At 39.8% G+C, this 26,914-nt stretch overlaps 1 protein-coding gene across 1 annotated transcript; it reads right to left on the reverse strand.

Annotated features, from left to right (window-relative positions):
* Window positions 1-490: 490 nt before the first annotated feature.
* On the reverse strand, window positions 491-26,890 carry aurka (aurora kinase A). The gene is made up of 9 exons (XM_078555374.1): window positions 26,812-26,890; window positions 20,166-20,222; window positions 18,199-18,514; window positions 14,377-14,434; window positions 11,459-11,650; window positions 8,802-8,940; window positions 7,452-7,600; window positions 2,409-2,583; window positions 491-1,655 (listed from the first exon to the last, which is right to left on the reverse strand). Exons 2-9 carry the CDS (start codon window positions 20,205-20,207, stop codon window positions 1,467-1,469), a joined length of 1,260 nt encoding a protein of 419 aa, XP_078411500.1. The 5' UTR covers window positions 20,208-20,222; window positions 26,812-26,890; the 3' UTR covers window positions 491-1,466.
* Between the last annotated feature and the right edge of the window lie 24 nt (window positions 26,891-26,914).

Below are 26,914 nucleotides of genomic sequence, written 5' to 3' on the forward strand. Positions count from 1 at the left end.
AAAAAATCTTTAATATAAAAATGTTGTGTTGCACTGAAATATTAGAACTGTTACAAGGAGATTTACATCTTCAAATCAAGAGGCCTGCCTGACAGCCACTCCAATTTGATGAAAAGCAAGGTGAGCAGGTTTCACATTACAACTTCACCAAATTTGCTATCGAGAATGTATTGCTGTTGGAGTTAACTCTTTTATCCCGCCACACCAGAGTTGTCAAAAATAAAAGCAATTTTGGTCTACAAAATCCCTTGTAAAGCAGAGTTGTTTTGAAGCTATAGCTAAATATTTAAAATTAGAGCAGCCAAGAGGAGTCTTAAATTTGTAATCCCTCCCACCTCAAGATTCATAAGAGCCCAAAAGTATGTTCCTCCTCCAAATTATCACAATCAAATCTATCAATTGTTTCCAGTTAGAGAAAGCAGTCTTCAGACATTTTAATTGGTGGATGGGTATTTGGATGGTCAGGGAAGAACATGGTGGAGGAAAAGCATTTAGTTTCAAAATGCTAGACTTTTTATTAATGTATAATCATCTCAACTTGATGGATATTGTAATCATAGCTATAAAATAAAGGTTTCTAACTAGAAGAAGAAATCCAACTGGAAAGTTGATATACACACAAAAGCAGGTGAACAAGAAACTGCATCCAAATCAAAGTTCCCACGTATCAAATCTTGCCATTTTCAGATCAGTGATCTGATCGCGGATTTTTGACAAGATTTTGCAATTGCAGTTTAAAGAGTCCATCCTTTGTTACACAAGTAAAATAACAGGAGTGTTACAGAAGTTACATGGCATTTGTAAAACCCATGAGAGCAATTAACTAAGCTTAATTTACATACAGTCTGAGGGACTGATTAAATTCTGACCAGGTGCAAGGGAACCAATTTGTACAGTTGGTAAGGTTGTAATTTCTGAACCACTGCAAGTTAACTGCACATAGCAGGAACACAGATGTCCTCACCTCAACAGCGACTAATCCAAGCTAGATCCATGACATAAGCATTAATATTTTTAAATAGAGAAAAAAGTTAAAATTCAACTGGGCCATTAATATTCAAACCTGAAGTGGCTCTCATAGCTAATTCTTTATTTACAGCAACTTTGTTTTTGCAGTTGCAAAATTCAGTTGAGAGTCACAATTTTTCCTTTTCATTTCATTCACTAGTGAAAACATTACAGTAAACATACAGATTTAATTTTCAAGAGAAAATTAGTGAATTCCACCATGAGCAGTGGAAACTGATTAAGGGGAATCTAGACAGTCCCAGAATTTAATACAGTACAATTTAAACAAAGAGGTAAATTAAGAAATTCACCAATTCTCTATTAGCCTGAGTTGTCTGTTGAGAAGAAGTGGTAATATTCCAACACTCAGAATCAGACAAAATAGTGGCTGCAGGCAGTCAGAAAATGGTTATTGCACTGCAAAGTCTCAAAACCAGCATTTCCTATACTTCCCTGGTTTACATGTTGGGGTCAGATGGTGTCATGAGCTCCTTCTTCTGGGTGGCTGATTTAACAGCATGTTTAACCACCCATAAATGTTCAAGTACATCTTTCAAAGGTAGCCGTTGGTTGGGGTTGTGCTTCAGCAACCTAGTGATTAGATCCTTTGCACCCTCTGTTATGAAGGATGGAAATTTAAGGTCAACCTGAAAATATACAGCACAAGGTATGTTTATTATACTGAATAAGCAATACCTAAAAGACACCACTTTTCAGTAGCATATTAAACTGCTTTGTTTCTCCAGTGAGCACTCATTTAATCTATTTTGTCACTGAATTCTTCCTTTACCCACACCTCCCAAAATTCTTAATAGGGTGGGTGTAATTACAGACTGCAGCTTATCAGTAACTCAGCACAAATGAGCATATCACATGTGCAAACTTTATCAGCTGACTCAGAGAATCCAGGAAAGCCCAACACTGACCTCAGGCACCCACATGCAGCATTGGAATCTGGATACAGAGCAAATAACTTAACTAATTTTCTCCTGCCTAGGCCAGGGATACAAGTAAATTTCTTCGCCCTAGCTATCACCTTGGCTAAACCAGAAACTTCCTTGTCATGCACAAAAAAAGCATCTTCAGTTATCACTAATCAAGTGAAGTGAATATTGCCAGATAGGTTTTGAGGTGATCTGCAACACTGGAGATATAAATCTGAAGCATAATCAAAGCAACATGGTTTAACAATGCATCGATTTGTTATGGATCCCACAAATTACTAAAAACAACTTGGAATTGTTAGTTTCACCCTTTAAATCACTGGTCCTTACATACATGCTAAGCTGGATACAGAAGTGCCCAGCTGAAAAAGGAATGGACCATTCAACACTTTCAGGACATTTGGCCCAGCTTAAAAGATACACAATTACACTACAGGGTAGTTGCAGATAACTTACTTTAGAAATTCTCCTAAAGGTTTCTTGACGATCTGCTGCTTCAAATGGAGGGTGACCCACTAAAAATTCATAGCAAAGAACACCAAGACTCCAAAGGTCAACCTTTTCATCATGCATTTTTCCTTCAATCATCTCTGGTGGCAGATAGTCCAGGGTACCACACAATGTTGCTCTTCTACAAGAAATACAACATGAAATACTTTTTAGCATACATTCTATCACACATTAACCCAATGTTTCTAGCCACAGTTTTGTATGCTACGGCATTAAACCATTAAAACATGATTGCCAAAGGAGAATCCCAAAATCTTTGAGTCTATCAACTTGAGGATTTGCAAAGTATTTAGTGTTCCTCCCTAAACTCAAAGCTGGAAGACATCAAGTAGATAATCCCCCAAAATAATTTTGTCTTCCAAGATATGGCCCAGGAAACCTTTCAGAATTGGTATGGCCTGAGACTTAGATGAAGTGCCCACTCTTTACTGGATTCAAGCCATATTTAGTTTCTGTAGCATATGCTTAAGGCAAATTCAGGTACAAAAGCAGCACAGTATGACATGGAAGTCATACTGATCAGAGCTTGATGCAATGATACAAAAAGGTATGAACAAAGCAATGGCAGCAGTTGTCACGAGATCCTTTGATATAAATTGCAATGTTTAGAGAGAGTAGACATCACTACAGTAACACTGATCATAAGATGTAGGAGCAGATGTAGGCTATTCAGTCCACCAAGTCTACTCTGCCATTCAATGAGATCATGGCTGATCTGATAATCCTCAACTCCACTTTCCTGCCTTTTCCCCATAACCTCGATTCCCTTACTGATTAAAAGTCTGTCTATCTCAGCCTTGAATATACGGAGTGACCCAGCCTCTATAGTCCTCTGCGGTAAAGAATCACAGATTCACTACCCTCAGAATAAATTCCTCCTCATCTGTCTTAAATGGGCAACCCCTTACTCAGATTATGCCCACTGGTCCTAGACTCTCCCACAAGTGGAAACATCCTCTCAGCATCTACCCTGTCAAGCCCCTTAAGAATCTTTTACATTTCAATAAGGGTGCCTCTCTTTTAAATGCCAATGAGTACAGGCCCAACCTACTCAGCCTCTCCTCATAAGAAAATCCCTCCATACTCGAGATCAACCTAGTGAACCTTCTGGGGACTGCCTCCATTGCCAGTATATCTTTCCTTAGATAATGGGACCAACTGTTCACAGTATTCTAGATGTGGTCTAACTAGCGCCTTGTATAGTTTTAGCAAGACTTCCCTATTTTTATACTCCATTCCCTTTGAAATAAAGGTCAACATTCCATTTACCTTGCCTGTTACCTGCTGAACTTGTGCTAACTTTTTGTGATTCATGCATGAGGACCCACAAATCCATCTGTGTTGGAGCTTTCTGCAGTCTTTTTCCATTTAAATAATATTCAGCTCCTCTATTCTTCCTGCCAAAGTGCATAAACTCTCATTTTCCCCACATTATATTCCATCTGCCAAGTTTTTGCCCACTGATTTAATTTGTCTAAATCCCTCTGTAGACTCTTCATATCATCCTCACCACTTGCCTTCCCACCTATTTTTGTGTCATCCACAAACTTGGCAATAGTACATTCACTTCCCTCATCTAAGCCATTAACATATATTGTAAATAATTGTGGCTTCCAAAAGTGATCCCTGTGGCACTCCACTAGTTACAGCTTGCCAACTCTTGTCTTCTATTAGCTAGCCAATCCTCTATCCATGCTAATATGCTACCCCCAACACCATGGGCTCTTTTCTTACGTAGTTTTATGTGCAGTAACTTATCAAATGCCTTTTGGAAATCCAAATATATTGCATCTACTGGATTCCCCTTTATCTATCCTCCTTTTTATCTCCTCAAAGAATTTAATAAAATTTGTCAGGCATGATTTCCCCTTCATGAAGCCATGCTGACTCTGCTTGATTAGATTATGTATTTCTAAATGCTCTGCTATTACATCCTTTATAATAGACTCTTAACATTTTCCCAATGGCAGATGTTAAGCTAACTGGCCTATAGTTACCCATTTATTGTCACCCTCCCTTTTTGAATAAGGGTGATCAGTTTTCAGTTTAAAGATACAGTCCTCAGTTAAAAATCCTCAGATTAAAAAGAACAATGTAACACTGGTTCAATTTCCAAGTACTGAGGCACCACAGGCTAAGAAACATTTTAGTTTTTAGAAAGGATTGCATTGAAAAATTGGAGGAAAAGGACAATCAATTGAACCCTGTAGAATCAGAGTGCATGGAACATTCAAACTGCAAAGTTACAATACATAGTAGAGAAGTTCTGTGCAGTAGGCTGTTTGAAGCTCCATATCATTCCTTTCCATAGTTTCAAACCACTGGATGTGTTAGCCAAGTCAAATCTTCTCTATTGTTTAGGATCAGAGCTATTGTTTAGGATCAGAGTAATCTAATCACTTTGAGCCAAACAAACAGTGTCATGCTTTGAATTTCCACAATGGAATGGAAGGATGAAAAGGTTTGTTTTAAATGTCAAATCAGCTAGCCTTCGATGTCATTTCTGTTTTAGATTAAATAACCAATTTGTGAAGATTTGGGTTCCTTCTAGTTATGAATAAGAGTTTTTGTGGGAAAAAAAATTAGTCTATTTGCCCAAAGGCTGCAAGATGGGGTTTTTGAAATCAGACTCTGCTGGGTAAGCTTTGTCAAGCTTAGAGAATGAAGGAAGTCCGTTATTATTTTGTTTCACTCTAGAGGACCCACATATACAGGGAAGAATGATATGCTTGCTCTTTTGCATTACCCAGAGGACAAGTTGTACTGACCAAAATAAGTACATCTGATCATAACTGTTGCTTTGAAATAAAAACAGCTTAATCAATTTGTACTTGGCATTTTTAATTGTCTACCTGCAAAGATCAAACTAGACATCCAATACCTAGTTCCAATCACAAAGGTATTTTGTTATGCTACATAGATTTGGACTATGAGCACACCCCTAAATATAAACACTCAGGCCACTTAAGGGAGTGGCTTCCACTGCAGTATTATGAAGCAAGATCCAAAATTTATAACACTTTCTTTGCACAGCCAAAGGGAGCCAATATAGGAAAAGTTCCCAAAATAAAAAGCAATCACTTAATGGACACCTTGAAGATGATTATCAGAATTGCTCCACCCCTCCTCAAATAGAGGGGCAAAAAGTCCAAATTCTCCTATGGTTACACCCATTTAATGGCAAATGAAGGGGGACAGTATCAATTATATACATCAATACCCATTAGTAATTCTCTGCTTAAGATGTGGATTGCCCAAAGTGATCATCACACATATGCAAGTGTCTTGTCATCAAGCACCAGCCATTATGGTGTAGGGTAAGCTCAGTGGACCAGCTGCTTTTTTCCCTGCTGGTCAGTCATCAGCCAGTATGGTCCCCTTGGTCAACTACCTCAACTCACTCATTAGCATGTGTTCTCCTCCACAATAATCATGGTTCTCATTTGGAAGCAGCTCTGCTACTCACTGGTCTACCTACCTGATTCTTAACATGTCTAGTCAGTGATAAAAACATTAATGGAAATAACGTCTGCCTTAATGTTTGCCACCATCTCCCCTTAGTGTCTACAATTGGCTTCTCTTTCAGTCTTAACTCCTGACCGACTTCTCAATGGACTTGTGTGACATTCTATTGTTTTTGGTTCTGGACTATTTGCTCTTTAGAGTTACTCTTCTAATCATATGGAATGCAACCCAGAGATCCAGAAGCATTCAAGCCTGGCAATAGGTTCAGGAAATAAGTAAATATTGTCACAAGGCTATGTCCCTTTATTTTTTGAAAATGATTTTTCAACTGACTGGAACTTTTGCAATTTGAACTGAGGCAGAGCAAACGGATTAAAAATGCAAGGCCACAAGTTGAAGGTGAGAAACAAAAATCACCCCCGGAGGACTGTGAAGAGATTTATTTTAAATATGATGGAGACACATATCAAAGCTCAACAGTCTAAGGAGAAGGCATTAAAAATGCAAAGTACTGGACATTGAAAAAATGGCTGCCACAGACATGCACACCCAAAACCTCTTGGAAACACAATGGGTGAAGTATTAAGACAAGGTTGTCCAGCCACTAAAGAGATTGCAGGTGACACGTGTCAAGAAATTTTTCAATGGAGGAAACAGGCTAAAGGCTGCTCTCTTCTCCCTCCCACTCCCCACCCTCCCCTTTTGGACTAAGTGGCTCATCCAGTTCGAGAAGCCAACACTACCAGAAACCTAACAGCAAACAGAGATCTCAATGATTGCCACATCTTATACATCTGACCGCATCAAAGAAAGCAGTTAACCTAAAATCAGCCACAACATTAAAATCTATGCCTCAAGGACAAAGGACACTTAAACGTTATATTCTTTTACTCTTTTTATTGGACTCTTAATTCCACTTTATTTCATCTGTGTCCCCAAATGATTACATTAGGGCAGAATACTTAATGCCGTTATTTTCCTTCAGGTTTAATGGTTAATAAATTTGCTCTTTGACCCAAGGAAACCTTTTGGATTGGCTTATTGTCATGTAGTGGCATTGTCATTTGACTAGTAATCCAGAGACTCAGGGTAATGCTCTGGGGACCTGGGTTCAATTTGAATTCAATAAAAAAAAAATGTGGAATCAAGTCTAATGATGACCGTGAAACCATTGTCAATTGTCATAAAAACCCACCTGGTTCACTAATGTCCTTTAGGGAAGTAAATCTACTGTCGTTACCTGGTCTGACCCACATGTGACTCCAGACCCCCAGCAATGTGGTTGACTCTTAAATGCCCCCTGAACAAGGGCAATTAGGGATGGGCAATAAATGCTGGCCGAGTCAGTGACACCCATATGAACGAATAAAAAAGACACAGCTAAATAGTTTCTTTCAAAATCAAAGTTATGCATCCAAATTTGCTATGGAACCATTAGGCTGATGGGAAATATTTATTCTAGTGTCATTCAATAAAATGAAACAATTGGAATTTACATAGCTATATGCCTATTGGAATTAGTACCTGGATGCTGGAGCATGCACAGACCATCCAAAATCTGCAATCTTCAGCTCTCCATTTGCCCCAAGTAATAGATTCTCTGGCTTAATGTCTCTATGAATCACCTTCTTTGAATGACAGTATACAAGTGCATCAGCCAGCTCAGACATATACTGAAAAGAGGATAAAGTTATAAATTATTAATCAGTAGTACCTATAGAATCATCAAGTCTAATAACTCATTGGAGTTATGGATACAAATCCTTAACCACATTTTGATTTGATATCATTGACATTATTCCAAATATTTACTCAAATCTAAAAAAATAATTATGTATATAAATTAGAAATTGCCCCTCCCTACACTCCATTTCTTTTCCTCCCTGCAACTGCCGTTACATCATTCACGTACTCCCTGCTGCTCACATTAAGAACCAACTTAGCCAGCCCCATTTCCTACTCTGTATTCCCTGGCTTTTAGCTTAATATATTTCATGTGAAAGTATCATTTTTTGAAATGCCAATAAGACCACAAATGCTTCCATGTGCGTTAATAGAATAAAGCACTCAGCTCCTGCAAAGCAAAGATTTTATTGGCAAGGCCCCACTATAAACGTTATTGGCTTTTCACAACCATGCAAGTCTTAAAGTTCATGTACTACAGTTGCTGTGACTTGAATGATTTTCCATATAGTAAACTATATATTTTAACTGTATTCTACATTTGCCAGAGTAGTTTTCCCAGTAGCAGAGACTTAAAGTATATGCTGCAAGTACTCAGGTTTGGCAGTATCTATGGAGAGAGAAACAGTTAACATTTCTCCCTCCATAGATGCTGCCTGACCTAAGTATTTACAGTATTCTTTTTTCCTCCAGATTTCTAGCATTGACAGCATTTTGCTTTTGTCTAGTTGTTTAGTAGCCATGTCCCCTATAAGAGCTAGTGTTGTTTGAACTAGATGGTTGAGCTCCATGCAAGTTCATAAACCTAGCTTTATCGGCCATGCAAAAATTGATTTGCGACCTGTGCCAAGCTAATTGATTAGAATAGGAGGGCAGGAATTAAGGATATTAGGTTTAGTGAATGAACAAAGTAATGGGAATGGCTGAAGAAAGTTAAAATTTTAGTCCCAGTTGCAATCCAGTCATGCTTGTTGGGGGAGTGGGGGGGGTGGAGTCAGACAGCACTGCCTTTGGAAGTGATGCTCCTTTAATAGCTGTTTGGGTTCACATATGCCCATGATGATTGAGTGCCTAACAAAGAAAAATTAAAAATTAAACTGCATAACTGCAACTTGGGTTTGCTTGATTAATATTGGGCACTAACTGGAGCTCTAATACAAAGTTGCATCACACGAACAAGTTGTCTCATACCGTAGCACTTCTCCCATCATCAAACTTCCCACAACGCTGCAGTTCTTTATAAAGTTCACCACGAGGAGCATACTCCAAGATCAAATAAACTCTAGAAGCATCATGGAAGTAGCCAAATAGTCGTAAAATATTCGGGTGCCTGCAGAAAGAAAGCATTCACCAACACGATTGAGAGTGCTTATTCATGTAGCTTCTGCATACTAAATTGTCACTTCTGAAGCAAAGTCTTCACATAATAGCTAGTTGAAGTAAGCACAGGATGGCTCATGTATGGCTCATCTTAGAAACTCTAGCATCAGTTGGTTGCCATTTGACAACTTCAAATTTGAGACAACTCATTAATCCAATAAACTTTGTTTACCTGTCGAGAATCCAATAAACTTTGTTTACCTGTCGAGAATTGGAACCAGTGGGCAAGTTTGAAGGTTTCATGAGTTTTAACTGACACACAATTGCAAAATTAAAAAAGACACAAGGATGGTCGGGTTTCTAGGCATTCATCTCCATCTAACTGCCAGGTCAGAGAGACAGCTACTTATTTGCTCTCCACTACAAATGCTTAAAAAAAACAAGGATTTGTCCTGGCATGGCAACCACTGCATATATTGAATTAATTGGAAGTCAAATGATAATGTCAGAGGAACTGGGGTATACCATGTACATAAAATGCAGTGGCATGTCAACATGGATTGAAAGTTTGGCCTCTTGTCTCTAACTAGCCACATATAGGTGACAAAGACAACAAATCTATTGAAAACAAGGACATCCTACCAGACATGCAAGTTCTCTCCTCCATACACAGGAGTCGTCAAGTAGCAACAGCATGCATTTTTAAAAAAAATTAGAGACAGAGACACTCGCTACATGCCATGTATGCTCATTTCCATTTATTAGTACTGTAGACCTAAGCCTGGCTGAAAGAATAGCAAAGAAAGCTGCAAGTCATACATACAGCCAAGCAATTAACTTCTAGTTCAGTTGAAGGAAGAAGCACAATTCTTTTAAACGCAAGAGGGCCAATCTGAGTAGATATGACAGAATAAATGGAATTAGTTTTCAAATTTCAATGCAATTTGAATTGGTTCAAACCTTAATTATGTTATCTAAAGTAGCAACTTGCATTATATTGCACCTTTTAAATGGCCAAAAATGCTTAGAATGTTCAAGTGAAATATTACCAAAAAAAAGGGTAGGGACTCAACTTTCAAAAAGGAAAAGGCTCAAACCTCTGAATTTTTCTTCCAGAGTGCTGTTGCGGGGCTGCTGGTCATAAGCTAGCATTTGCTGAGAACACTAGGTCCAGGTTGCAAATAAAAAAGCCATTTGATTGGTCTCTTTCCTTCCACCCACTCTCCACTTAATAGATTAGGGTAAACTTCTGGTTTTCACTTTAGTCAACATGAAAATGCTCCCACCGCTAACCAATGCTGCCAAACCCTGTTTCCGGTCTGTATATTACAATAACCATTAGTTATAACTATGCTTCTAATTAGTGCCACCCAGTGGCTGGTACTATGACAAAAGCATCAGAAGTTTACAAACTGAAGCATCGGCCTGGCAGAACAGAAGCTCGAGCACAGTTGGCTGTTACTTTCTCAACCAGCAGCAGGTAATATCACGCCTGCTGCATTTAGCTCTGGATATTAACTAGCTGATCATTTAATTAAAAGTCTGGGAAGGAATGGGCAGCAGCAAATGGCTGTCAAATCAAGATAGGCTAAACCAATGGCAGGAAGGGAGAACTACACATGCTAGTTATAGTGAAACTTCAGACTAGCAAAAATCCACAAGAATTTACTGAAGTTGATCTCTTTCTGGTTAAGGGAGACAGGGTCAGGTGTTTTAGCTACTAATAAAAAACAACCCACAACAACAGGTAAAATGTTGCTGGAGCAAGGAATCACTCAGCATGTGCTATCAAGGCTTTGCTCCAAATCCTCCAGTTCAAAATATTTTTGTGCCGTAACTTGCTGTTATCAGCTTGCACTTCCAACAAGGACAATAAGGCACCTGGGACCCACATGAACAGCAAAACCAAGCTTATTTCCTTAAACAATGACATTTAAGGATTGAGAAATGAAAGGAAAAGATTTGGTTAAGGAGAAAGTCAAAAGAAAAAGAACCATAAAATTAAACAATTGACTGCATGCAGGGATTGAAACATTAGTTCCTTTTAGAGCCAGAATGATAATTGTTCATGCAATGCTATAGTTGTTTATGCACTTATGCTCTTAAATATCAGAACATAATTAATGTACTTGACTCTTTGCTGATAATTAAATGTCCAAATTCAGTAAGCTGAAAGTGAGGCTAAGGGAAAAGATGCCATCTGTGCAAAGGGAGCAGCATGAATCGACCAGCAAGGTCTAGAGATTTGCATCTCATGGGCGCATCTCAATCTGATTGTTTGTTGATTTTCACATTAATTACTGCATGTGTTAACTTATTTTTCTAGCAAGATCCGGCCCAATCTTACAGAATGGGTCATGAGAATGCCTAAACTGTATATGGCAGGCAATTTTATTTGCAGGAAGACATTCTATAAATATGGATCACTGCACAAAAAGCAGTGAACAGGAACCATAAGCGTAACTAGTTAGTGCACACTAATTTCTTTACACCTTACAAGACCCCCCACCCCCAAAATAGAACCATACCTGAGGTGTGACTGGATTTCAACTTCTCTTCTGAGTTGGTGTTCCACACCAGCTTTCTCAAGTTGAGATTTAAAAAGCACTTTCAATGCCAGAATAAATCTGGATTGTCGTTCCCGGGCCAAATACACGTTTCCAAATTTGCCTTTTCCAAGAGGGCGGCCAATTTCAAAGTCATCCAAACACCATTGCTTTCTAAAATAAAATTGATCAAATTGGATTGTACAGCATTGAGTGATTTTACAATTTCAGAAATAAATAATGATGTGCAAAGAAAACTTCCTAAAGGCAATAGAACCACAGAAGACCAGAGACTAAAGGATGTAATGCCTAGAACTCCCATGTCCTCAACAACCTAGAAAACATGCCGTTTTGGTCACTTGTACAAATACAACCATATTACCACATGCTTCAAGTTCTGATTGAAGTAATCAATTTTAACTTTCACCTAATTGGATCTACAAACAAAAAACAAATTTCTCCAGACATTAGGAGAAAGTCACGGAGAAAAACAGCTGTCCTCTGCACAAGTTGTAAATGATGTGGCTTGTAATTTCTCAAGTCATCTTTCCAGTAAGTCATTAAAAAAGGGCAAAAGGGCCACTATTCATTCATTCTCTTCCTAATATATCCTGCTAAAATTTAGCAGTCAGACTGCATTCATAGCATATTTGGTTATCAAAACTACTTGCTATAATCTTCAGTTTGGTAAGTGATTCCTTAGTCCAAGGTTTTAAAATAATCAGCCAGTTAGCTAGTTTAGTCTGCTCTAAATACTTCAAAGATTGGTCTACATGAATCAAAAGCATTATAAACATTTTCCAGTAATATTAACAAATTGCATAAACATTCTGCAGTGGCATTCAATTAGTTTAACTTGCAGGCTGAATGCACCAGATTTGCACGGTACACCCATAACCTGCATGTGTATAGTATAGCACCTTTAACATAGTAAACATTCCAAGACACTTCATTGGCGCTATCAAATAAGGTTCAACACTGGAGCTGCAGTAGGAATCATTAGGACAGGTGGCTAAAAGCCTGACCAATAGGTAAATTTTAAGGAGCAACTTAAAAAGAGGAAATGGTAAAGGCTCAGGGAGGGAATTCTAGAGTTTACGGCCTTGGCAGCTAAAGGTGCAGTTGCTAATGGTGGATGCACAAAATACCAAAATTGGACAAGCAGTGATCTTGGAGGATCATAGGGCTAGAAGAAGTTAGGAAGACAGGGAAGGGGAAAGGCTATAGAGACTTGAATTTAAGACATAAAAATAAGGTATTGCCAGTCCAAAAGCCAGTATAAGTCAGCAAGCACAGGTGAGAAGGGTGAACTGGATTTGGTGAGTTTGTGGAGAGTGAAAAATGGGAGCCTGGCCAGGAGAGCCAAGAAATAGCCATGTCTGAAGGTAATAAAGGCATGGGTGAAGGTTTCAGCAGAGAAGCCTGAGGCAGAGGTGAAGACAGAACGCTAGGAGGTGGAACTAGTGGCTACATGGTTAGAAGTTTCTCTTGGAGCAGTAAGATAACAAACAGTCTGCTCAGGCTCAAGTGAACAAGGAGAGGGATACAGTCTGTGGCTAAGGGTTGGAGTTTATTTTGGGGATTGAAGACAATGGCTTAGACCTTCCCAATATTTAATTGGAGGAAATTTGTGCTCAGAGGACTGGATGTTAGGCAGGAGATGACAAATCACAGGCGGTGGAGGGATCAAGAGAGGTGATGGCAAGGTAGAGCTGCGAAATATACATTGTAGTTTCAGATGATATTGCCAGGAACAGCATATAGATTAAAAAAGGGAAAGGGGTAAAGGATAAATTCTCAAGTGACTAATGATTTGTTATCTGGGCAGGAAGAGGAGCCAATGCAAATTGTAGCCAGGAAGTTAAGAAGGAACCAGGAGGCAGTTCCACCCAGTTGGATGAGAGAAGAGCCAATGGGAAGGATGGTGTGGTCAATCACATCAGAGGCTGTAGCCAGATCAAGGAGGACCAGGGAAAATTTCTTTCATGGGATGTGGGCATCACTGGCTAGGCCAGCATTTGTTGCCCATCCCTAAATCCCTAATTCTCCTTGAACCGAGTGGTTTGCTAGACCATTTCAGAGGGTAGTTAAGAGTCAACAACATTGCTGTGGGTCTGGAGCCACATGTAGGCATTAAGGGCTATGGCAAGGGAAACATTAGGGAAATTTCGGCTTGGTGGACTTAGGGTAGGGAGGGAAAAAAGCAGTATAGGCAGTTAAATAAATGTCCACAATCTTAGTGTCAAAATCCATGAGCCCTTTGTACTTGATGGTGAAGGTGGTGGTGATCGAGAAAACAGGCTGTAATTTAAAAAAGTAAAGGGTTGTCTTTGCACTCCAGGATGATCCTGAAATAGTGTGCAGTTTTGGTTCAGAAGAGGACCCAATTAGTACTTTTGCAGTTCAACAGTATCTGGTGATAAATAACAAAGCTAGTTATTTACCATAAGCATTTAAGTCTGCATCTCTTGGACTTTGAGGGGATACAAGGGCTGTCCCAGGGGAATGACCAAAACTTCAAAGATGGGGGATGAGGGTGAGATTGAGCAGATTGGTAGTTGCAGAAATATCATGGTGAACAAAGGGCCACAGACTAGGCAACTTGGAATTTAAAAGTGCCCTTTAGGTAACTTTGGAGAGAAAAAAAGTATTTCTCCTCCACTCCTGCATATTCACAGAAGGAACAGGTTCAGTCGGGGGATGCAAGTTGATTCAAGGAAATTATCAGAGATCACCTTATTTATGATTGACACAATAGGAGTAGAGGGCACATGAAATGGTATGGCTGAGGGGTTGGCTATGAATATTAATGGACAGTTTGTATGGAGGGAGAAATTCAGAGGATAAGAGGACAGTGAATTCAGGAGAGAGGAAGAGTTGAAACAGAAGTTGAAACTCACTTCTTTTTCTTCTCACTTGCATTATGACAATCCATTGATGTACTCTCAGCAGGTTTTCCTATTTAATAGAATAAAATGAATCCATGAAGTGGTCTATAGTACTAATCCACAGCTAGAAATTTCCATTGGGAAATGAGTACTTGCTCCCACTCCTTCCCCAGCTTTTTGGTCTTAAAGTAGCACAACGGAACATTTATTTTGTAGGTACAACTTAATTCTTTGTTAGAACTGTCCCACCATTTATCCTGCCCACATACTCTTCAAACACATCTTCAGCAAATAATCCACCCTTCGCATGTACCCAAGAATCCTTTATCTAGGCATCAGAGCTCAGACCCAATATTCCATGGCAAGACTCAAATTTTCAATTCTGTTCAAAACAGACATTTGGGGACAGAGCTTCCACTCTGGGTGCAGAGATGTGTACAAATGGCACCCATTTTGAGAAGTGTGATTTTTTTTTTGTCGAAAAACTAGAGTAAAAGATTGCAAAAGCTTGATTCATATCGAACACAACTTGCTCGTAAAACTCCATCTTTCTCGCTGGTTGTGCCAGTTTTGGGCAAATGAGAAAATCTTGGTGAATTGATGGATTCTACCATACAGAATGCATTTGTTGGCTGGTTTTTAAATCAAGGCCAAGTTTTTTAATATATTATATTACTTTTTATATTTTATATTAGTTACATCACTGAGAAAACATTGTCAGCAGATTCACCAATGGTGGCTGAAGTCATGTCAGCAAATGACCCATCATGGGTTACATCAAAAAAGGCTTTTGTACACCCAAGCATGGCAGGAAAGTGTTGGCTGAGCTTATAAATGTATACAGCCTGCAACATAGGAACAGCTAACTTGAAAGTGGTCATTGACGTTTTGATGAAAAAGGAGCAATGAGAAATAATCAAATTTCACTGAACACTATTTTGCTTATTCATGTTTCATGTAAAAAAATGTTGTTTCCAGTAAAATTTGAGACTGATCTCCAGTGCACCTCCCAAAAGGCAGGAAAACAGTGGCATGCGAGATTATAAGTCACTAGTACATAACATGCATTCCTCTTATACAATCAAGGTCAAATTCTAGCATTTTCCAGGTGAAAGTGTGAAGTCCAGCTTATGACAGTGACCAGTGATTCTGAACTAGACAGAAACAAAACCTCAAAACATTAAGTTATCAGGCAACAATGGATCATGGTACTGCCTGAGAAGGGAATTATTTTGTACCTCGACTGATGTTTTACCATTAACCACCACTAATCAGTTGGACATTCATTCGCTGTGACCATACTAGCTACTGTACTAACCCATAACAGACCATGCAGCTTAAAGAAGTAATCAACTCGTAAAATTTTGGGATGCTGAGGCGAAACATCTAACAAAAGCATATTCTTTTATAATAACACCTGAGTTGAGTCAAAATTTCAAGACAGACTAAAACCCTTTAGGGCATTGCTTCCCAAACTTTTTCCTGGTGTGACCCCATTTTAATGCCTCAAATTTTGTGTTACATCAGGAGTGGGGTAGCTTCAGCTGCTGAGCTGGGGTGGGATTTGGGGGGTGGGAGGGGGGAAAGAAGAGAAAGGGGTGGTTTAACTGCAGAACAGGGAGGGGTTGGCTCCTGAGTGACAGGGGGCACAAGTAGTTCAGCGGGAATTGTTAAGCTACACGGTTTTTTTTTTAAAAAGAAAATGAACGCCTATCTTTTCACAGGGTTTTTTTTTTGCAGGCCTCAAAGATCTGTTAGGTCACGCCCACCAATAGAGAGAAAAAAAGAGGATTTAAAGGAGCCTCACAGCTGTTAGCATCCAGTCCGAGCTCCATGGCAGCTCATCTCACGACCCAGAGTTTGAGAAGACCTGCTCTAGGGAGGTTTCTGTAGCCAGTCAACCTGTTCAGTAAAACATGGCATTTGTCTTCATACCTACATTGGAGTGCGATTGCCTGGTAAAAGTACGATAAATGCCGAATTTAAAATGTTGTTCATTCTTACTAACCAATTGCAATACATTTTTCCCCAGCTCAGGTGCTGAAATGCAGATAATTTGGTAGCACAAGAACAAAGTGATAGTATAAGATAGAGGGTGTTTGAGTTTTGAAATGCAACAGTACTACATGTCCCATCTGGCTTTCTGTAGTCAGGTGGCCTCTGCCACAAGGCAGTCTGCCAGCAGACATATTGACATTAGTTCAATAAAGACCTACAATCAGAAAACACGAAGCTCTGCTATCTTTAAACATGAAAAAAAGAGGGCCCGTCATGCCCAGTGAAGGCTATTCATAACTTCAAACATGGAATGTTTTTCTGTGGAAAAATCTTTTATATTTTTGAATAGACACTCAAAAGTGCCCAAGATGACTGCCAAAAGGATAGGAGACTTTTGCTTATCTCAGGCTTCTGGAAAGTTGGCGTTTCAATTGCCCTGGCTGGTGGTGAGTGAGCGAGTGGATGGGTGGGGGAACTCCCTACGGAATGGACATATCCAGACAGCACCCCTCAGTAGCATTCACACCTGCTAATTGTTTGAATCTTACTCCAAACACTGAGTCAATGGACTCCTAGGCTCTTGTGTCTCAGTTTGCAATTTAACAAAAGAAAGCTGACAAAACTAGTTATCCACGAGTTGAGCATGAAAGACCACCATCTATCTCCTATTGTGAATGATGGCCTTGCACCTCCCAAACCAATTTGGTTGGATAGTGCCAGTATTGGTCATGTTATCTCACGCTGGACTGGGTCACAAGTTTTATCTAAAGACTTGGAGACGAGGGCAGTCTGCAGAAGAATTCTGCAAGCAGAAAAAGGCTTTGCCTCAAAAAAAGGCTGTAAATTCTTAAAAGCCTCCCAGTCTGATTCCAAAACTCCCAAGTCCATTTGTAATGGAATTTGACCTCCTAAAAGTGCCTAACTTCATGACCTCTGCTGAACATTCATCTCAGAGGGAATTCTGTAACAATCCAGATATCTGACTTGAGCTATTTTGGACCCATTGGAACTATAATTCAAGAGTGGAAAAAGGCTTCACTTTACCAGGCCCCACTGACTGATGTTCTACAAAAAGCCAAACATGTGAACTGTTAACTATTATTTTGGTTTAACACTTGCAGAAGTGCACTATCTTCTCAAATTACATCTTTGAGTGTGGTGTGAATGACAGTGTTTAGACTTTTTCAGGTCAAATGTGTGACTAAATAAACTTTATTTTTAAACCCATGAAAGGCTGCTGCTGTTTCCTTAAATTGACCACACGCAAAGGGGGCTTACAAACACACATGTACCTTTCCAAAAGTAAGGGAGGGGAAACAGTGGTTTCAGTTTATCTCTCCTTCCCTGTTCATAACAAGCCATTCAGCCCATCAGGTCTGTGTTAAATCTTTGCTAGATTAATTCCATCCCATTCTCCATCTTTGTGCCCTGCTTTCATAACATGCAAAGCAAAACATTTTTATTGTAAACTCCAAAAATATCAATCTAAGAATTACATTCTTTATTCACTCTTACTCTAAGCAAGAACTAATAAAACGTCTGTAGTATACTCATTGCCTAACTTTAAGTTCTCAAGTTTGCCAAATGCCTAAGCAGATTGAAGCTATGATTTTTCTTATGGGATATTTACTACAACATTATAGAACTATTTCTAATTGTCCAAGAGCACAGAATGTGATGAAGAAAATGTTAAACCATGCAAGGTAGTGGATCAACTAAAAGTGCAAAGACTAGTTATACAAAACTACAAAGCCAGCACATAATTATTGTAGCACAATTGAAACTTACAATGTTGTTAGTATTCTGTGCAATATCAGTGTTATAAAATATACATACCATCATTCGGTGCCTCAGCAGGTTGTGTATTGATTTGACTTCTGGGTGGTTCAGAAATTTGATGAACTTCTGCTTTTTGGCAAACCTGCTTCAGCTGTGGGGGCGCTTGCACTGTCTGTTTTACTTGATTTGTTAACACCGGACGTTTGATTGGAGCTGAATTGGCAGACAGAATCCGTGTTTGAAGAGGTGCACTTTGCTGGCCTGCATTACAAGTAGACGCCATATGTTGTGCTGACAAGCTCCCTGTAGGGGGTCGATTCTGAGAGTTTTGTTTCGATTCTACAGAACGTTTTGGACCATCCAAGGCTGGCATCTTCAAAAAAAAAGTATTTTCAGACAATTTTCCCTTCACTGTCCCAAATACTCTTTCCTGTCTCTGTTTGAGTGACTCCACAAGTTTATTGCTTCAATTATTTTCAACTATAATGTCAATTTAGAAATATTTCAAGTAGACATAATTCACAGATCTACTTTCAAACTAATGGACGAAATACATGGGGACTTAAAATATCAGTTTTTTTGGATTTTGATGCAGATTTCGTAGTGTGCCCGCAAATGGCCATTCTGCATCTTGGGTAAAGTAGTTCTAGGGACATGCACGCCAATACTGACATTGATGTGCATTCCAAAACGCAAAACAAATTGCACTTGATATCCAAGTATTTTTTCCCACACCTAGAATAAGAGAACCTTCAGCAGATGGTTCACCAGTCTAATCACTCAACTGAGCAATGATTTAGACACCAAACCATATTACCACCACAGTATTCTCCTCTATTGCAGGACTGCCCACTTGGGTACATATTTAAAAATGCAAAGTTAGTGCATGTCAACTTGCAGCAGCTAGTACAGAGCAAAGCATTAAACAATTGATTCAAAGGACTTAGCATATTGTGAATTACATAGAATATACTGTACAGAAATTCAACCCAACCAGTCCATGCCAGTGTTTATGCTCCAGCCAAGCCTCCTTCCATCTTTTCTCATCTAAATCTGTCGTAAACATCCATTCCTTTCTTCCTCATACTAGAAGTTCCCTTTCAATGCATCTAAACTATTTGCTTCTCCCTTGCATTTCTCTGTTGAATTTTATTTCACTGTTCTGCAAGTTTAATGACGTTCTCCTGTAATTTGTTGCAGGCCGCCTCAGTATTAGCTATCCTCCCCAATTTGGTGTCATCCACAAATTTAGAAGTTATGTTTTTGATTCCAAAAGTCCAAATCATTAATGCAAATTGAGAACAGCAGTGGTCCTAGCACAGATCCTCGTGGAACACCACTTCCTGCCACTCTGCTTTTTACTTTTATTCCCACTCTGCTTTCTATCTTGGAGCCAGCTTGCAATCCATTTTGCCACTTAACCCCAAACACCACATTCTCTGACCTTATTACTCTATTATGGGGCACCTTAATTGAAGGCCTTTTGAAACTGCAGATAACTTAAACATCTAATTCATTCCCCTTGCTCACTCTTTCTGCTACAGCAAAAACAAAAAAAAAAGCTTGGTCAAGCAGGAATTTCCCATTTGAAATTGATGCTGACAATTTCTCAAATGTTCTTCCATTCACTTCTTTAGTAAGGATTCCACTATTTTTCTTACTACTGATATTAAGTTGACTGGGCTATGATTCCCTGGTCTTGTTGCCTCAAATATAGAAATTAGATTACTATCCACCTGTCCTCTGGCACACTTATCTAACAAATCATTAAATGTGTAACAATGCCTCTGCTATCTCTTCTCTAGATTCTTTTAAAATGTGGAGATTTAATCCATCCAGACCAGGGATTTCATCGAGTTTGTTTAGTTTATTCCAGACATCCCTCCTTTATTTTAAATGCAGTTATCTCATCATTCAACGTATCTCCTAAGTAAACAGCAAATGCTGAATTATTTAAATTTATATCCATCCATCAATCCCAGTTGTTAGTACTACATATCAACTTTAACAGATGGCAAAAATACCTTTCCAGCACGTCCACCTTGGCTCGCAAGCTTTTTCTCCATTTGTAATCAGAAATCCTGCAAGTAATAATTAAAAGTTGTCACACTGTATTAGAACATTCATTAGAAAACAAATTTATTTGGAGAATGGGAAGATGGAACAGTCAAATCTCCACCACAAGTTTTTTGCAATATTCCAGAACGTTCAGAGCTACCAGAATCTAAGCCACAAGACGCTAACTTGATTTTCCCCAATTATCATGTTCCCCAATTATCACAAACTCAGTCAATGCTTTATATTTTTAAAAGCCATAAAAAGATGGCTGCCCGAGGATTACCCGACTTCTCTTTTGTGTTGAAAAACTCCCCTGTCTCAAGAGGAAACAAAAGGAACTTTCCAAACTGAAAGGATAATTTCAAATTGAATGGGTCATTCAGGTACAAAGACACTAACTGTCTCAAACTAAAGGTACAAAATTCATCACAGGATATACAATCAACCTAGCCACCTGCCTTATTTGGACTTGTAACAGGTCACACGGTGAAACAGCTGTTTGTTGCCTGCTTTTACAACAGCAAAAAGCTTTTCTGCAGACAGAGTCCATGGAAAGCCATCAACCAGCTGCAAGGTATCCAAGCAGCAAGGTAATAAACAGCAATACCTTGCTAGTGGGAGACTCTTAAAGACTTTCCTCAATCTGTTCCAGTTTCTCATGGAGATCGAGAGCAAAAATACCTTTCTGCTCAGGGACCCATGCTACACTAGAATCGGAAACAGAATTAGGAGGTCTTCCTTCTCAGCGTGCTCTCCCTCCCTCACATTCATGAAAAGACCACCAAGCCCATAGAACTGGATTTATTGGGTGGAGATGACACCAAATGGAAAAAGCTAGAAAGGCAAATTCTTCAAAGCTCTTCAAAGTCATATCATCTGCATTTTATTTGGAGGGCTTGGGGGAGAAAAAATATGTATATTGAAATCATCTCTTACTGGGAAGTGCCACTTTGCACAAGTGAAGAGCTGTGTTGCTGGTCCACTAGTAGACACTTCACATTATGTTGACAAGACCCCCGCCACCACTACCTCCCTCCCTCCCCTGACAGCTGGTCAATACTGTGCTATCAGAGCATATTTTGGATCATCCAGATTTAGTATCTCCAAAGATCAAATTCCCAGTCATTTCTCATGCCAATTTCCTCAGTGTAAAAAGAGACCATGTTTGATTTATCTCACCAGCTTATAGCTGACAATCCTTCCAAGTGATCATAAACAAGGACATACCTGACCACAATTGGGTCTGTATGTCAAGAAAACTCAGGATGACATAAACTTCCTGCATCGTGGCAAGTAGTTAAGCAAACAGTCTACCAGCCATTCATCCGAAGGGAAAGGCAGCAGAGGGCCATTAAAATGCCACCTAGTGTCCTCAGCAGTTTCCAGTTTCTTGTGTGAAGGTAGATTATAATTGTGAAAAGCTACAAATGCCACTATGGGGATAAGGTTAGCAAGTTTCTCAATATTCTGTAATTATAATTATACTGCCAATCATTGTCTTGGCTCATCTGGGCTGGTGCAAATGAATGACAAAAAACTTCAACCGGTGGGGGCGTTTTTAAGGTCCAGAGAAAGCATTGCTCTAAAATGCTTCCAATCAACAGGAGTGGCTAGCTTGCTTCTTGAAAGGAGATTCAAGAATACATGGCCCAGCTAATGCCAGGTCAAAAGGGGTGTTATATCAGTGGTAACAGGCCAAGTTTCATGGAATGACTGCATTGTGGTCTAAAAAAGGCTATAGAATATCAAGGCTCTGGGAGTAATTACAATCATCAATTGAGTAATGGGCATGTAAGGGGACAACTGACTACACTGAAGAGAGAGACAGACTGAGCAGCAAATTAGGTTCACTCGAGAATTCGAAGCATGGGAGAAAGAATAATTCCTACGTATGCCAGGCCTCAAGTTAATTAAGTGAGTAATCAAATTAAGTTGACTAAATAAAATGAGTAACAATGGCAGGACAGGTGTTATGTTGCAGCTGTGGATTTGGGAGCTTTTGGACACCAAGGCAATGTGGCATGACAAACACGTCTGCAGAAAGTGTAAGCAGCTAGAGGAATTCCAGAGCAGGATTATTGATCTGGAAGACAAACTGCAGACACTGTGCAACAGAAGGGAGGGGGAGATATGCTTGGGCACTTTGTTCCAGGAGACGGTCACACCTCCTAGAATAGGGTAGTCTGTTTTAGTCAGCAGTGAGGGACAGGAAAGCGTGACCATGAGTGAGGCAGGTAATGGGACTGATCAGACAGTAGTGGATGAGCCAGAGACGTTGCAAATGTCAAACACGTTGGAGGTGCTCACAACCTGTGTGGACAAAAGCGAGGTCTACAAGGTGATGAACAGGCTGACCATGGTACAGGAAGCAAAGGGAGAAAACAGGAATGTAGTGGTAGTATGGCACAGTTTGGTGAAGAGGATTGACACTGTTCTTTGCAGCAAAGAGCGAGAGTCCAGAAGGCTATGTAGGCCTGTCCAGTGGCAGAGTTCAGGCCTTCTGCTCAGGACTGGAGAGAAACTTGCAGTGGGAGGGGAAGGATCCAATCATCATGGTCCACGTAGGTACCAACAACATAGGCAAGATGAGGAAGGAGGTACTGCATAGTCAGCTAGGTGCCAAATTAAGAATCAGAACCTCAAAAGGTAATAACCTCTGGATTGTTACCTGAGGCACATGCAAATTGGCATGGGGCAAATAAGATTAGAGAGATGAATGCATGGCTCAGACTGGCATGGAAGTAGTGGGTTCTGGTTCATGGGGCACTAGCACCAGTACTGGGGAAAACTGGGGCTGTATCATTTGGACAGTCTGCACCAGAACCATGCTGGGACGTATGTTCTTGCGAATCGCATAACTGGGGAAGAAGAGAGGGCCCTAAACTAAACAAGAGGTTGGGGGTGGGGGGAAGGTGGTGTGTGAGAGATCAAGCTTGGGTAGATGTGGCAAATCAAGCAGTAGATTCAAAGCAGGAGACCATAATAGTAATATGGGAAATAAGAGCCATAGAATAGCGGGAAGGGACAGAGATAAAACCTAAGAATACCCGAACAGTCAAGGCCAGATATTACAAAGATAATAAAAAAACAAAACTAAAGGCTCTGTATCTGAAAGCGCACAGCATTCATAAAGTAAATGAACTGATAGCACACGTTGAAGTAAATAAATATGATCTGATAGCCATTATAGAGATATGGCTGCAGGATGACAAGGATTGGGTCCTGAATATTGAGGGGTATATGATATTTAAGAAGAATAAGAAGCTAGGTAAAGGTGAAGGGGTAGCACTGTTGATGAAGGATAGTATTGGTGCAATAGTTAGAGATTACCTTGGTTCAGGAGATCAGAATGTAGAATCGGTTTGGGTGAGATAAGGGATAGTAGGGGAAAGAAGTCATCAGTGGGAGTGGTCTACAGGCCCCCTAACAGTAACCACAATGTAAGACAAAGCATACAAGAAGAAATATTGGGTGCTTGTGATCAGGGACAGCAATAATCATGGGTGATTTTAATCTACATATAAACTGGAAAAATCAGACTGGCAGTAGCAGCCTAGGTGAGAAGTTCATAGAATGCTTTCTAAAAAATTTTTTAGAGCAGCATGTTCTGGAACCAGAGAGAGAAGGTTATATTAAACTTGGTATTGTGCAATGTGACAGAACTAATTAATTACCTCAAAGTGAAGTCACCCCTAAGTAGCAGCAAACACAACATGATTGAATTTTACATCCAGTTTGAAAGGGAGAAGGGTGGGTCTAAGACTAGTTTTTAAACTTAAATAAGGGCAACTATGCAGGCATGAAAGCTGAGCTAGCTGAAGCAAACTGAGATACTAGGCTAGGGGATAGATCAACAGAGAAGCAGTGGCAGACATTTAAGGGGATATTTCAGAATACTCAGACTAAGTATATTCCTACTATAAAGAAAAATTATAAGGGGAGGAACCACCATCCGTCGTTAACTAAAGATGTTAAGGAAAGCACTAAACTTAAGGAAAAAGCATACAACTCCGCAAAGATGAGTGGCAGATCAGATCATTTGTCAGGACATAAAGAACAGCAGAGAATGACTAAATTTCTTTCTCCTGATTGACCTTTAAGAGTATGAGAGGGAGCTAACTAGAAATGTAAAAATGGATAGCAAGAGTTTCTACAGGTACTCAAACAGGAAAAGAGTAAGTAAAGTGATTGTTGGTCCTCTAGGGAGTGACAGTGGGAGTTAATAGTAGATGAGGAAATGGTGGTTGAAACAAAGAAATATTTTGCTTCTGTCCTCACTATAGAGGATACAAAAAGTATTCCAGTAATAGCTATAAATCAGGAGGTGGAAGGGAGAGGGGAACTTGGTGAAATTAATCACGAGGGAAGCAGTACTGAGCAAACTGATGGAGCTGTGGGCCAACATGTCTCAAGGTTGACAAGTCTCTGGGACCTGATGGACTTCATCCTTGTGTCTTCAGAGATGGCTAATGAGGTAGTGGATGCGTTGGTGTTAATTTTCCAAAACTCCCTAGATTCTGGAAAGGTTCCATCAAGCTGGAAAGTAGCAAATATAACCCCTCTATTCAAGAAGGAGGGAGGTGGAAAACAGGAAACTATAGGCCAGTTAGCTTGACATCTGTTCTGTTGAAGAGTCATACGGACTCGAAACGTTAACTGTATTCCTCTCCGCAGATGCTGTCAGACCTGCTGAGTTTTTCCAGGTATTTTTATTTTGGATTTCCAGCATCCGCAGTTTTTTGCTTTTAGCTTGACATCTGTCATGGGGAAGGTATTAGAGTCAGTCATTGAAGAGGATATGGCTGGGTATTTAGAAAAAAAAAACATGCTAATCAGGAAGAGTCAGTATAGTTTTGTAAAAGGGAAATCATGTTTAACCAATTTATTGGAGCTCTTTGAAGGAGCAACATGCACTGTGGATGAAGGGGAGCCTGTAGACATACTGTACTTGACTTCCAGGAGGCATTTGATAAGGTGCCACACCAAAGGTTATTACAGAAAGTAAAAGCTCATGGTGTGAGGGTGGGGTAAGATATTAGCATGGATACAAGATTGGCTGGCTGGCAGAAAACAGTATGCATAAATGGGTCTTTTTCTGATTGACAGGATGTGACAAGTGGAGTCCCGCAGGGGTCTGTGCTGGGACCGCAACTTTTTACAATTTATACCAATGACTTAGATGAGGGGAGTGAAAGCATGGTAGCTACATTTGCAGATGACAAAGATAGGTATATTGTGAAGAGGGCATAAGGAGGTTGCAGACAGATATAGATAGATTGAGTGAGTGTGCAAAAATCTGGTAGATGGAATGGAATGTGGGAAAATGTGAAGTTGCTCACTTTGGCAGGAAGAATAAAATAGCAGAGCATTACTTAAACAGAGAACAGCTACAGAATTCTGAGATGCAGAATTCTATTACATGAGCCACAAAAAAGTTTGTATGCAGGTACAGCAAGCGATTGAGAAGGCTAATGGAATGCTATCCTTTAATACAAGAGGAATTGAACATCAAAGTAAGGATGTCATGCTTCAGTTATACAGAGCATTAGTGAGGCCACATCTTGAACAGAGTGCAGTTTCGGTCTCATTTACAGAAGGATGTAAATGCATTGGAGGCAGTTCACAGGAGGTTTACTAGATTGATACCTGGAATAAGCAGGTTGTCTTACAAGGAAAATTTAGATACAGCTAGGCTTGTTTCCACTGGAGTTTAGAAAAACAAGGGGTGACTTGATTGAAGTATAAAAGATCCTAAACAGTATTGACAAGGAAATGATGTTTCCTCTTGCAGGCAACTCCAGATCTAGGGGGTAATGGGGATGTGGAATTTGAAACATAAACAGATCTGCCATTACCTTATTGAACGGTGGAGCAGGCTCAAGGGCTCGTATCACCTACTTCTGCTTATATTTCATATGTATGTCCTAGTGAGACACAGCAGCCTGAAAAAGCTCACATGACCAAATCTCACATGGTACCTGCACCATGAACAAAGAACACAGAAGCAAAATTGTCTTATGCTCCTCCATTGTATGCTATTAAAAGAACATCTCCCATGAGTTGCTGTCATTTCCAGAGGGCCAGTATATTTATTTTTTTATTTTATTTTTTTAAACACACAGGCGACAGGATGCTGACTCATTCTTATGCCATCATCAATTTAGGCTAACAAAAATGATAAGTACATTTTATTTTTAAAAAATTAAAACCCAAACATACCTGCAATCTTTACCTGATATCTCTAAACTACAAGAACTGTGGCAAATAAATTGGTAAACCAGAGGCTATTGCAGAACATCCCAGAGAAGGAGATTGGTGCTATATAGAGACCAGAATGAACTCATTGCCTCGTTAGACCATGAAACGGAAAAGACAGCCCATGGAGAAGAGGTTCTGTCCAGCTACCCTGGAATGGACATAATACCATCCCCACCGGAGTAAAAAAACAACCGAGAGTGACACCAGCTGCAGCCCTGGGCAGAGGCCAGTCTCTGGGTGAGACGCGTCCCCAGGGCCCCACAGATACCCCCACCCCAAACTCCTCGGAGTCCCCAGATATCAAACAAAGCCGGACCCTTTCCCCGCTAAGCTCCAGGTCTACTTGATCCTCACCTGAGACGACCGTTCCCGTTGCCGGACACACACTCTCTCTCTAACGAGCCACTCTAACCCCGCTGCCGTTTAAATTCAAATCCACCGCACTTTAAACCATTTA

Source organism: Cetorhinus maximus, chromosome 13, assembly GCF_964194155.1.
Source record: "Cetorhinus maximus chromosome 13, sCetMax3.hap1.1, whole genome shotgun sequence".
Taxonomy (NCBI): domain Eukaryota; kingdom Metazoa; phylum Chordata; class Chondrichthyes; order Lamniformes; family Cetorhinidae; genus Cetorhinus; species Cetorhinus maximus.

Coding starts and splice junctions, on each gene's coding strand:
- aurka (XM_078555374.1), bottom strand. CDS start 20,207: ATGGAGAAAAAGCTTGCGAGCCAAGGTGGACGTGCTGGAAAG. Junction 14,435..18,198: donor TGCTGAGGCACCGAATGATG/GTATGTATATTT, acceptor TCTATTAAATAG/GAAAACCTGCTGAGAGTACA. Junction 8,941..11,458: donor GAAATCCAGTCACACCTCAG/GTATGGTTCTAT, acceptor TTCTTTCTGCAG/GCACCCGAATATTTTACGAC.